This window comes from Cervus canadensis, chromosome 18 (assembly GCF_019320065.1).
Source record: "Cervus canadensis isolate Bull #8, Minnesota chromosome 18, ASM1932006v1, whole genome shotgun sequence".
Taxonomy (NCBI): domain Eukaryota; kingdom Metazoa; phylum Chordata; class Mammalia; order Artiodactyla; family Cervidae; genus Cervus; species Cervus canadensis.
This window is the reverse complement of record NC_057403.1, coordinates 14,622,841-14,635,946: the sequence shown is the minus strand read 5'-3', so window position 1 is coordinate 14,635,946 and position 13,106 is coordinate 14,622,841. Positions and strand designations below refer to the sequence as shown.

At 42.8% G+C, this 13,106-nt stretch overlaps 2 protein-coding genes across 2 annotated transcripts in view; both read left to right on the top strand.

The window, feature by feature from the left end:
- The window catches only part of LOC122421234 (cationic amino acid transporter 3-like), a 214,225-nt gene that overhangs the window by 110,453 nt on the left and 90,666 nt on the right, over positions 1–13,106 (top strand). Inside the window, exon 2 of the mRNA XM_043437107.1 lies at positions 3,974–4,002. The gene's annotated coding sequence lies outside the window, so the exon portion shown is untranslated. The remainder of the gene's footprint in view (positions 1–3,973; positions 4,003–13,106) is intronic.
- LOC122421236 (cationic amino acid transporter 3-like) lies at positions 4,005–11,655 on the top strand. The gene is made up of 11 exons (XM_043437109.1): positions 4,005–4,383; positions 4,991–5,149; positions 8,902–9,088; positions 9,281–9,393; positions 9,548–9,770; positions 9,939–10,078; positions 10,176–10,278; positions 10,461–10,657; positions 10,856–11,022; positions 11,270–11,378; positions 11,534–11,655. The coding sequence occupies exons 1-11, from the start codon at positions 4,005–4,007 to the stop codon at positions 11,653–11,655; spliced, it is 1,899 nt and encodes a 632-aa protein (XP_043293044.1).

Here is a 13,106-nt window from a genome sequence, read left to right as displayed (position 1 = left end):
CAGTGCAGCCTGAACCATGGATAAGCCAAAATGACCTCCCCGTTCCTCAATATGTGAACATCCTGTCCATCACAGGATATAAAAATGTTAGAACTTTATGATCCAGCAATTCTACCTTGAGGATATGCCCAGAATAATTGAAAGCACACTCTGGAAGAGATATTTCTACATCCTTGTTCATAGCAGCATTATTCACAATAACTAAAACATGAAAGCAAACCAAGTGCCCACTGATCAAAGAATCGCTAAGCCCATGTGGTATGTGCATATACTAGAGTATTATTCAGCATTAAAAAGGACAGGAATATAACCCATGCTACAACATAGAGGAATCTAGTACACATTCTACTAAGCAAAATAAGCCTGACAGGAAGGGATAAATAATGTTGACTTCACTGAAATGAGGCACCTGGAGTGCTCAGATTCAGAGAAAGTGGAACAACAACTGCCAGGAACTCAGAAAGGAGAAAGTAAGGATGGTTGTTGAATGGGTACAGAGTTGATATTTTGCAAGGTGAAAAAAGTTCTGCAGTTTGGTTGCAAAAAATGCAAACGTATTTAATTCGACTGAAATGGACACTTGAAAGTGAAAGTGAAGTTGCTCAGTCATGTCTAACTCTTTGTGACCCCATGTACTGTAGCCTACCAGGCTCCTCTGTCCAGGAAAGAATACTGGAGTGGGTTGCCAGTTTCTTCTCCAAGGGATTTTCCCGACCCAGAGATCAAACCTACGTCTCCTGCCTTGTAGTCAGACATGTTACCGTATGACCACCAGGGAAGTCCTCTTGGACACTTAAAGATGGTTAAAATTGGTCAATATCATGTTATGAGTAATAACAAATTTTAAAAAAAAAAAAAAAAACCTCTCAGAACCACTCCCTCAGAGTTACCACAAAAGGGTCAAGGCTGATAGCTATATGGCAGATGCTCCCCACCCGACCAGCCTCATCTCCACCTTAACAACGCATGGGGTAAGGGCCATCTTCTGTGCTCAGGACTCCCCGCTTTGGTTCTTAGAGATGTCTCAGCTCCAGTCCTGCATGACTTAACCTCAGCCTCCCTGACTGATCCAGTGCTCCAGGCTCTGCTCCAAGGATCCAGTAAGTCTCAGGTCACCCTTTTCTGTAGGAGAGTGGGTGCTGAGTTCACATCTTCCAAAAGAGACCTCTGCAATCCTACAGTGGAGGGATTGCGCTCCTGACTGAGGGTGGAGAGATCCATTTTCCAGATGAAAACAGGAACTGGGAGTTGACAGGTTTATGTGGGAGTTGGTGACGCAGGGTATTGGATCAGACCATGGAGATTCTAAGACTCATATTTTTTGACTAGTGCTCAAACAATATCAAAGATTTCCTGGAACAGGGTTTATGGTGTGAGGACCACTGATGTCAGTCTCCTGTGTAGTGTTGACCCTCTGATTCTGCAGGGTCCTCCTCTGTGGATGCCCCAGTGACTGTAAGGATCTTGAGCATCCATGGATTTTGGTGTCCTCAGAGGAGGGCTGTGTGGTGATTTATATTATATCACCATTGGTTTGCTAACCCAGCAACTCTGTGAAGTTGGCTCTATTTCTTCTTATTGGCAGTAATTTTTAAATATGGTGGTAAATTACATATAGCTTAAAATTTGCCATCCTAACCATTTTCAAGTATACAGTTCAGTGATGTTAGGAATATTTATATTGTTGTGCAACCCATACTAAGAACTTTTCCCACATCTTTTTTCTCTTCTTTCCTAAGAAGAAAAGTAAACCTGGGTCTCTGTTTAACAATAACTCCCAGTTTCACCCTTCATTCAAGACCCTGGCAAACCACCATTCTACTTTGTCTCTAAGAAGTTGACTCCTCTCAGTACCTCATAGATATGGAATCATAGCATGCTTTTTTGTGACTGGATTACGTCACTTAGCATAATGTCCTCGGTGTTCCTCCACATTATAGCATACCTCAGAATTTCCTGTCTTTTTTAGACAACAGACTTGTGGACACAGAGGGGGAAGGAGAAGGTGGGATGAATTGAGAGAGTAGCATTGAAACATATATACTACCATATGTAAAATAGATCACCAGTAGGAATTTGCTATGTAATGCAGGGAGATCAACTTGGTGCTCTGTGACAACCTAGAAGGGTGGGATGGAGTAGGGGGATGGGCGGGAGATTCAAGAGGGAGGGGACATATGCATACTTATGGCTGATTCATGCTGATGTATGGCAGAAACCAACACAATAGTGCAAAGCAATTATCCTCCAATAAAAATAAATTTTAAAAAATATTTGAAAAAAAGAATTTCCTATCTGTTTAAGACTGAATAATATTCCACTGTATGTACAGACCACATTGTGTTTATCCATTCCTTCATGGATGGACATCTGGGTTGCTTCCAACTATCAGCTATTGTGAATAATGCTTCTAAGGAACACAGGTGTACAAATATGTCTTAGAACCCTACTTTCAATTCTTTGGGCTATACACCCAATGTGGCATGGGTGGATCATGTGGTAAATGCATTTTTCATTTATGAGGATCCACTATACTGCATCCATAGCTGCTGCCCCATTTTACATTCCTATTCATGGTGCAGAAGGGTTCACCAGCAGCATTTGAGCAAGAAGAAAACAGTCCAAAGAAGTATATGACTTGTTCAAGAGTGCCGGAGTGTTTGCAGAACCAAGGTTCTATTCAGAGTTTCCCTGCTCTTAATGCTTGCTCTTAATCAAAATGTTAAACTTGGACTTTGGAGTATCAGTGGTGGAATGGAAGCCCCCCTCACAATAACTGGTGGTCATTGGGTCAGCCTAGCCCTGCAGAGCTGTGTAGGCAGGAGACATTTCATGTCCCAAGGTAGCAGGAAACACAGTCCTGTCATTTCTGATTCAGAATGAAGGTTGGTTCCCCCTCCCTCCAGGCAGTTGGGAGGCCACTGTAGTTTGATGCTTTGACTGAGCTGGGCTAGAGTCTGTGCCTCCCCTCAAATGTCATCTCATTCTGCCGCAGAGCAGAGTTCCTATTCCATGTCACTCTGCAAACAATGAAACAGAAAGTGTCCAGGTTTCAGGATCCTTGGTGAAGAAAAGTGCAGAGTCGGAGCGCTCTGCTCAGCAAGCCCCTAAAAGAGTCACTTCACCCCTATCAAAGAGGGGAGGGAATAATGATGATGATTTGCCCTGTTTTGCAGGCCAAAGGAGGACAAAGATGAAGTGTAGTTTCAGCAAAATCAGACAAACAGGACTGGTTGATTTCAATTCAAAAATCAGCATTTTTATCCATCCAACTTATACCAATTCAGCACCTGTGGTGTGACAGGCTGTGTGTTGGAAGCTTTTGCTCCTGTAGGGGTAGAAGACTTGGCTTTCTAGATTCTTCAGCTGGGCTAGATAAACACAGTTAGTTTAATATGTTCAGGAGCTCCATAAAAAATTTTGAGGCTCAAAGACTGTCAAACAGTTGAGGCTTATATGACCCCCTGAGTTAAAGAGAAAGGGGTGGGGATCTGGAGCTTCAAATGAGAGGAAGACCATGCACAGAAGGATGAGAAGAGCAAGTGCCTGGTGAACAAATGTTTGCCCACTCCATGCAGGTAAGTCTTTCTGAGATTAAAAAGTTCTCTGTGGTAATAACTCTCTTCCTGCATAGGTCCCCTAATCTGCATTATTTTGAACAGTTGAGGAAGAGGTAAAGAGCTTCTCCTGAGTCTAATGTGTCTTAATTAACTTTAGCTCAAAACAATTTACCCATCAAAGGGCACGTTTGGGAAGACATAATCCACTCCATCTCACTTCTTTTCATACAAATTTTCCAGTAACTTTGAGACAAATTAGAAGTCTTCTCTATGATTGTGGAAACCAAATCTCAGAGATGGAGAGCTTGCCTAATGTGTCCTTTTACCACCTGTTCCCCCATCACTTCCATACTCCATAGCATTGGAACCCCAGTGCCAAGGGTGGATGGACATTCTTAACAGCTTTATATCTTGTTTTCTCAGCAGACTGTAGCCTCCTCAACTATGCCTAGGAGGTTGCGTCAGTTTGTTCGCCAATTTGGTCAGAAGCTCTTCCGCAAGTGGCCGCTGGAACCCATAGATGAGTCTGAGAGACCCGTGGCTCATCTGAACACCCTAAACCTGGTGATCTTGGGTGTGGGCGGGATGCTGATGGCATTGATGTACCTTGTGACTGGTGGACTGGCCAAGTACATAGCTGGACCAGCGATCATCATCTCGCTCTTGGTGGCTGCCCTTGTTTGTATGTTATCTGGGCTCTGCTATGCTGAATTTGGGGCCTGGGTACCATGCTCCGGTTATGCATATCTCTACAGCTATGTCACAATGGGTCAACTCTATGCCTTCGTCATTGGCTGGAACCTCATACTTCGCTCAGTCACGGGTGAGACGATGGGCCAGCAAATGGTGTGGGGCTTAAGCCTGGGAAACTATGTTGGAGGATTGGGTTCAGTCATTCATGAGCACTTTATTCTTGGCCTCATAGAGGGAAGTTGATAATAGTGTCAGGAAGACCCCACAACTGCATTCAACTCGATTCTATCCTGTGTCCTCAAATGATGGACAATGAACCCAGAAGGAAAGGGAACTATAGGGAGTGGGTGAGAGCATGTCCCACAGGCTCATCCCCTCACCATCGTGAAATCTTTGCTCAGTTGTTGCCCTCCTGGGATTTTCCTTTACCACTTGATTTCAAATTTCATGCCTATTCCCAGCCCTCCCAGTCCCACTGACGTGTTTTCTTGTATAACATTGATCTGCTCCTAACATATTAAAACACCTGACATTTTGATGAATCATTTGGGTCTACTCTCCCTAACCCATGAAAAGAAACTCTTTGATACTTTGTATTTTGTAGCAGGTATTTGTATATACAGGTATTTGTGTATATATGGGCTTTTTGTATATACAGGTATTTTGTCTGTGTTTTTAGATACTATGGTGCATCAATTTTTGTTTGTCAATGAATGCTCCTTCTTCTGCCTCTGCAGGCACAGCCATCTTGGCCAGGGCCTCGAGTTTTATCTTTGACAGCCTGATTGGGAATCACATCTCTCAGGCTTTACAGGAAACTTTCTCTCTGCACCTACCTTACTCCCTGGCCACATATGCAGACTTTTTTGCCCTGGGCCTGGTGCTGCTGCTCACAGGTGAGGCAGGGCTCAACAACAGGATGGGAAGAGGAGGGTGTGGAGCAGGCAGCTGATGTAGGAAAGGCTTGACATGGCAGAATGGTGGGGGCTTAAAAATAGAAAGAAGGGTCTTGAGACAGAAGCTAAGACATAGACCATTGTTTTCTACCCTTGGGACTATTGACAATTTGGGCTTATCATTCTTTGGTGTGGGGGGACTGTCCTGTGAATTTTAGTTTCTTTTTTTTAATCATTATTGAGTGTTGAGTATCATCCTTGGCCTTTGCTCGCTAGATACCAGTGACAACCGCCCACTCCCAACTGTGGCAATCAGGGTGTCTCCAGACAGTGCCAATGTCCCTTGGGGAATAAAATTACCCCAAGCTGAGAATCATTTACTTAGACAACAAGTGTTCCTTTCTACTGAGGTCAAAGTTTTTTTTTTTAATTGAGAAGAAGTTCACAGAGCATAAAATTAACCACTTTGTAATTTTTCCCAGCTTCAGTGAAATATAACTGACATACAACGTTGTGTAAGATTAAGGTTTCTGATTACAGTTTCAATTTCCATGCTTGTGATGGGTCTGTAAAGATCTTCTATTTCTTCCTGGTTCAGTTTTGGAAAGTTATACTTTTCTAAGAATTTGTCCACTTCTTCCAAGCTGTCCATTGTATTGGCATAGAGCTGCTGGTAGTAGTCTCTTATGATCTTTTGTATTTCAGTGTTGTCTGTTGTGATCTCTCCATTCTCATTTCTAATTTTGTTGATTTGGTTCTTCTCCCTTTGTTTCTTAATAAGTCTGGCTAACAGTTTGTCAATTTTGTTTATCTTTTCAAAAAAACCAGCTTTTAGCTTTGTTGATTTTTGCTATGGTCTCTTTTGTTTCTTTTGCATTTATTTCTGCCCTAATTTTTAAAATTTCTTTCCTTCTACTAACCCTGGGGTTCTTCATTTCTTCCTTCTCTAATTGCTTTAGGTATAGAGTTAGGTTATTTATTTGACTTTGTTCTTGTTTCTTGAGGTAAGCATGTAATGCTATGAACCTTCCACTTAGCACTGCTTTTATAGTGTCCCATAGGTTTTGGGTTGTTGTGTTTTCATTTTCATTCATTTCTATCATATTTTGATTTCCTTTTTGATTTCTTCTATGATTTGTTGGTTATTCAGAAGGGTGTTATTTAGCCTCCATATGTTTGAATTTTTAATAGGTGTACATCTTGCTTTGTTAGACAATTATTATGAGAAGATTGCCACAATAATTAACCATCTTAAAGTGTACACCTCAGTAGCATTAAGCACATCTGTAATGTTGGGCAACCATCACCTCCATCTAGTTCAAAACACGTTCAACACCTCTGTACCCACTGGGCAGTCACTGTCTGTTTGTCCACCACCACCGACTGCCAGCCCTGAGCAACTATTTCTCTGCTTCCTGTTGTTGTTCAGTCACTAAGTCATAGCCAACTCTTGTTAACCCCATGGATTACAGCATGCCAGGCCCCTCTGTCCTCCATTATCTTCTAGAGTTTGCTTAAATTTATGTCCATTGAGTCAGTGATGCTATCCAACCTTTTCATTCTCTGTCACTCTCTTTTTCTCCTGCCCTCAATCTTACCCAGCATCAGAATCTTTTCCAATGAGTCAGTTCTGTCCATCAGGTGGCCAAAGTTTTGGAGCTTCAGCATCAGTCCTTCCAATGAATATTCAGGGTTGATTTCCTTTAGGATTGATTGGTTTGTTCCCCTTGCTGTCCAAGGGACTCCCAATAGTCATCTCTAGCATAATTTTCAAGCATCAATCCTTTGGTGCTCAGCCTTCTTATGGTCCAACTCTCACATCTGTACATGACTATTGGAAAAACCGTAGCTTTGACTATATGGACCTTTATAGGTAAAGTGATGTCTCTGCTTTTTAGTATGCTGTCTAGGTTTGCCATAGCTTTCCTTCCAAGAAGCAAATGTCTTTTGATTTCATGGCTGCAGTCACCATCTGCAGTGATTTTGGAGCCTAAAAAAAGAAAATCTGTCACTGCTTCCACTTTTCCCTCTTCTATTTGCCAGGAAGTGATGGGACCAGATGCTATGGTCTTAACTTTTTGAATATTGAGCTTTAAGCCAGCTTTTTCACTCTCCTATTTCACTTTCATCAAGAGGCTCTTTAGTTCCTGTTCATTTTCTGCCATTAAGGTGGTATCATTTGCATATCTGAGATTGTTGATATTTCTCCTAGAAATCTTGATTCCAGCTTGTGCTTCATCCAGCTTGGCATTTTGCATGATGTACTCTGCATATAAGTTAAATAAGCAGGGTGACAATATACAACCTTGATGTATTCCTTTCCCAGTTTGGAACCAGTCCATTATTCTATGTCTAACTGTTGCTTCTTGACCTACATAAATTTCTCAGGAGACAGGTAGAGTGGTCTGGTATTCTTATCTCTTTAAGAATTTTCCACAGTTTATTGTGATCCATACTGTCAAAGGCTTTAGTGTAGTCAAATGAAGCAGAAGTATATGATTTACTGGTATTTCTCCCCGCTTTCTCTGTGATTCAATGAATGTTGCCAATATGATCTCTGGTCCTTTGCATTTTCTTAATTCTGTTGTACATCTGAAAGTTCTTGGTTCACCTATTGCTGAAGAATAGCTTGAAGGATTTTGAGCCTAACCTTGCTAGCATGTGAAATTAGTGCAATGGTACAGTAGTTTGAACATTCTTTGGCATTGCCCTTCTTTGTGATTGGAAAGAAAACTGATCTAGAAATCCTGAAGCTACTGTTGAGTTTCCCAAGTTTGCTCAACATGTCGAATACAGCACTTTCACAGCATCATCTTTTAGGATTTGAAGTAGCTCAGCTGGAATTCCATCACCTCCACTAGCTTTGTTTACAGTATTGCTTCCTAAGACCCACTTGACTTCCCACTCCAGGATGTCTGGTTCTAGGTGAATGACCACACCATCTTGGTTATCCAGACCATTGAGAACTTTTTTGTATAGTTCTGGGTATTCTTGCCACCTCTTTTTAATCTCTTCTGCTTCTGTTAGATCCTTACCATTTCTGTCCTTTATCATGCCCATCCGTCCAAGAAATGTTCCCTTAATATCTCCAATTTTCTTGAAGAGATCTCTAGTCTTTCCCACTTTACTGTTTTCCTCTATTTCTTTGCACTGTTCACTTAAGATGGCTTTTTTGTCTCTCCCTGCTATTTTCTGGAATTCTGCATTCAGTTGGTTTTATCTTTCCCATTCTCCTTTGCCTTTCACTTCTCATCTCCTCTCAGCTATTTGTAAAGCCTCCTCAGACAACCATTTTGCCTTTTTGCATTTCTTTTCCTTGGGGATGGTTTTGGTCATTGCTTCCTGTTCAATGTTATGATCTCTGTCCCTAGTTCTTCAGGCAGTCTGCCTACCAGATCTAATTCCATGAGTCAATTTGTCACCTCCACTGTATAATTATAATGAATTTTATTTAGGTCATAACTGAATTGTCTAGTAGTTTTCTCTACTTTCTTCAATTTAAGCCTGAATTTTGCAATAAGGAGCTGATGATCTGAGCCACAGTCAGCTCCAGGTCTTGCTTTTGCTGACTGTATAGAGCCTCTCCATCTTCAGCTACAAAGAATATAATAAATCTGATTTCAGTATTGAACTTCTGGTGATGTCCAAGTGAAAAGTCATCTCTTATCTTATTGGAAAAGGGTGTTTCTATGACAAGTATGTCTATAAATGTATCAATAGTTTGAGTGTTTCATATCACATCTTTCCCACAGGACTACTGGTTCTGGGAGCTCGTGAGTCCATCCTGGTTACCAAAATATCCATGGGAATCAACCTTTTGCTTCTCATTTTCATTATCATCACTGGCTTTGTTAAGGCAGATCTGCATAACTGGAAGCTCACGGAACAGGACTACATACTGAACACATCTGGATCTACAGACATCCATGCCTTAGGAGGGTAATATTGGCCATAATATATGGGTGAAGGGCATGCAGGGCTGAGAATATGGTGCTGACTAAAGATATATGGGCTGATGGATCCATGAAGTGAATCCTGGAGCCCAGAACTTGAGGTATGAAGGGAGAAGCTCAGTAGAGATGGCAAAATACACCTCACCCACGTTCTTTCTCTTTCCTTCTCTCACCATAGCTCAGGCCTTCTGGGTTCTGGAGGGTTTGCACCTTTTGGCTTTGAAGGGATTCTCCAGGGAGCAGCTACATGTTTCTACTATTTTTTTGGTGTTGATGCTGTTGCCACTAAAGGTAACATGGCCACTGTGTATCCCATCTGGGGTTTGGGAACAGACTGGCTGCCCCTGGATTGGGGAAACCCGCTTGTGAAATGCAAAAGGGAAGGGGATTTTGAGATTTCACCCCAGTGTGTTTTCCTGGCCCAAAACTTCTTCCCTTTCTGCAGGGGTAGAAGCTCTAAGTCCTCATCGTTCCATCCCATGGAGCATTGTGATCACAATCTTCATCTCCTTTCTGGCTTACTCTTGTGTCTCGGCGGCACTCACCCTCATGGTGCCCTACCACCAGATTCAGCCTCACAACCTTTTGCCACAAGCCATTCTCCATAGTTGGTGGCTCCCCGCCAGATACTTTGTGGCTATTGGCACCCTCTGTGATCTTCTATCCAGGTCAGTGCCATGGTTTTCTCCCTGTCTACTCTCACATGCTCAGATCTCCCAACCCTTAGGATTGAAAGAGAGAACAGAGAGACACCTTATCCCAAGCTGAGAAGAGAGCAGAAATCCCAGTCTATCCTGCTTCTATATGTCCTTACATGTTTCCATCTTTTCTTCAAGACTCCATAGTGCCGTGTTTGGAATGCCTTCTTTGATCTACACGATGGCAGAGGATGGGCTCCTTTTCCGGGTACTTACCCGGATCCATGTCCACACAGGCACCCGTGTCGTGTCCATCATGTCTGCTGGAAATCTTTCAGGTTAAAAAATATATATATATTGAAACCCACGCTTTAACTTACATATTTCCAGCTGTTTCTCACTCCCTTCCCCACCTTGTTTGCGCCCTCATTCTAGGGCTCATGGCGTTATTCTTCAAGTACACAGATCTTCTGGAGCTCGTGGCAGCTGTGACTCTGCTTGTTTACTCTCTGGTGGGATTTTCTATTCTTGTCCTCAGGTGAGACCCCACTACACCTCGGTAGGGAGTCTTGGAGATTATTTGGGAGGTAACTGTCTTATGCCTTCATGCTATCTTCTTAAAGCCCTGCTCTACTTAAGACAGGACAGATGTGGAATAGGCTGTGTGATGTTGGATGAGGAGGGGATGCTGTTAATATTGCCTTAAAACCTCTAATTCAGGTACCAGCCAGACCAGAATTTAAGCAAGAATGAGAACACAGAGGAGGATTTTGGGGTGCTTGGCCTTGATGAACATCCTCTGGACTCTGAGCCTGAAGCAAGAAACTCAAACATTCTAAAGAGGCTGTGGTTCCCTCCCAGCACCACCCCCACTAGGAAATCTGGCCAGATTGTCTATGGATGTGCCTCACTACTTGGTGAGCAGTGGGATTTCTCTTTGGTCGTTTTCTGAAGTTGACAGTATGGTGTTGGAATGTGTATTTTGTCAATTGAGGAGTCTTGGTGATATGATGGCCCTTCCTGAGGTGGGCAGCCTGGGGAGAGGTGTGACCTAAGGTCTTGACATCTTCAGCTTCTGAAGTTGAACCTCTTCTCCTCCACCTTAACCCCTGTAGTTCTCCTGATGATAATCTTGAGCCTCATCCTGGTCCAGTGGTCCAGTCAGGTGTTCTCTGCAGACTCTGGGTACACACCAGTGGCTGTGCTGCTGCTGCTGCTCATCATTGGGGTCATGGTCATCATCTGGAGGCAGCCCCAGAACCCCATCCCTCTTTATTTTAAGGTAAGTGACCTTATGTGCCCAAACTGTCCACCTTGAGTGAACATGCTTCATGGTCTAAACATCCAGGAAGTGAGGGGAATGGCTAAAACCAATGGACACTTCTCTGATCCACACTCCGTACTTTACCTGCACAGTCTGAGTAGGCACTGAATACCATCTGAAAGCTGGTCTTCTTGCCCACGTGGGGTAGAGTCTCTCATTCAGGCATCTGGGGTGTATTCAGGGATGAACTGACTCTGCCCCACAGGTCCCTGCTCTGCCTGTCCTCCCGCTGGTGAGAATTTTTGTGAACATTTACTTGATGATGCAGATAACTTCTGGGACCTGGGCCATATTTGGCATTTGGAATGTGATTGGTAAGTGGTTTTATGACATAAAGAGACCTCTTGAGTGACTGATCCCAAACTGAGCTCCCCTAAATTTCTTGGCCACCATAATAGGAGGCCTATTGAACATTTGTAACCAAGAAGACTGCCTACTTATCCTTCTCATTTTCTCATTTCCTTACTAGGATTTCTCATATACTTTGGATACGGGATCCGACACAGTTTGGAGGAGAACGAAGAGCAACATCCACCAGTCTCCACTTCCCAGACTCTTGACAAAAACACCCCTACTGCTGAGTCATCTTAACCAAAGGTCACAGATGCTGTGTAGAGTCCCTACATACATAGGAGGTGTCTTCTGCTACATGAACACTTTCAGCCTCCATGGAGTGTGAAGGTGTATGCATCTACATCCCAGTCTTTATTGCAAGTGGACAGACTTTAATGCTGTCTAATTTTTAAGTAAGCTTTTCAAAGCATGATGTATATACAGAAAAATACAGGCTTCTTAAGTGTGCAGCAAGACCAATTTTCATAAAGGAAGTACAACAACATAACCAGCGGGAGAAATAAAATGTTAAGCTGGCACCTGAGAAACAACTCCTTGGTCCCATCTCCAGCATGAGCACAGAGCTGGCCACTTGAGGAGGAAACACAGGTAATCATATACTGTGTAAGAGTCACACTATACATATTAGGTCATCAATAAGTTTGAAGTAAAAGGTCAGTTTTCATTCCAATCCCAAGAAGGGTAATTTCAAAGAATGTTCAAGCTATCAAACAACTCTGCTCATTTCACAGCCTAGCAAGGTAATGCTCAAAATCCTAAGCTAGACTTTGGCAGTACATTAACTGAGAACTTCCAGATACAAGCTGGGTTTAGAAAAGGTATGTGAACCAGAGATCAAATTGCCTATGTCTGTTGGATCACAGAGAAAGCAAGGGATTTCCAGAAAAACATAAACTTCTGCTTCATTAAATATGACAAAGCCTTTGACTGTGTGGATCACAACAAACTGTGGAATATCCTTAAAGAGATGGGCATACCAGACCACCTGACCTGCCTCCTGAGAAACCTGTATGGAGCTCAGGAAGCAGCAGTTGGAATCGGACATGGAAGGGTGGACTGGTCCAAGACCAGCAAGGGAGCATGTTAAGGCTGCATGATGTCCCCGCTTATCTAATCTAATGCAGAGTACATCACGCAAAATGCTGGGCTGGATGAATCACAAGCTGGAATCAAGATCGCCAGGAGAAGTATCAGCAACCTCAGATGATACCATCCTAATGACAGAAAGTGAAGAGGAAACAAAGAGCCTCTTGATGAAGGTGAACGAGGAGAGCGAAAAGCCTGGCTTAACACTCAACATTCAAAATAGCATCTGGTCCCATCACTTCCTGGCAAATAGAAGACGAAAAAGTGGAAGCGCTGACAGATTTTCTTTCCTTTGGCTCCAAAATCACTGCAGACAGTGACTGTAGCCATGAAGTTAAAGAATGCTTGTTCCTTGGAAAGAAAGCTATGACAAACCTAGACAGCATATTAAAAAGCAGAGAGATTATCTGCCAACAAAGGTCTGTCTAGTCAAAGCTATGGTTTTTCCAGTGGTCCTGTACAGATGAGAGTTTGGCCATAAAGAAGGCTGAACACTAAAGAATTGATACTTTTGAAAACTGTGGTGCTGGAGAAGACTCTTGAGAGCCTCTTGTACTGCAAGGAGATCAAACCAGTCAACCCTAAAGGAAATCAACCCTGAA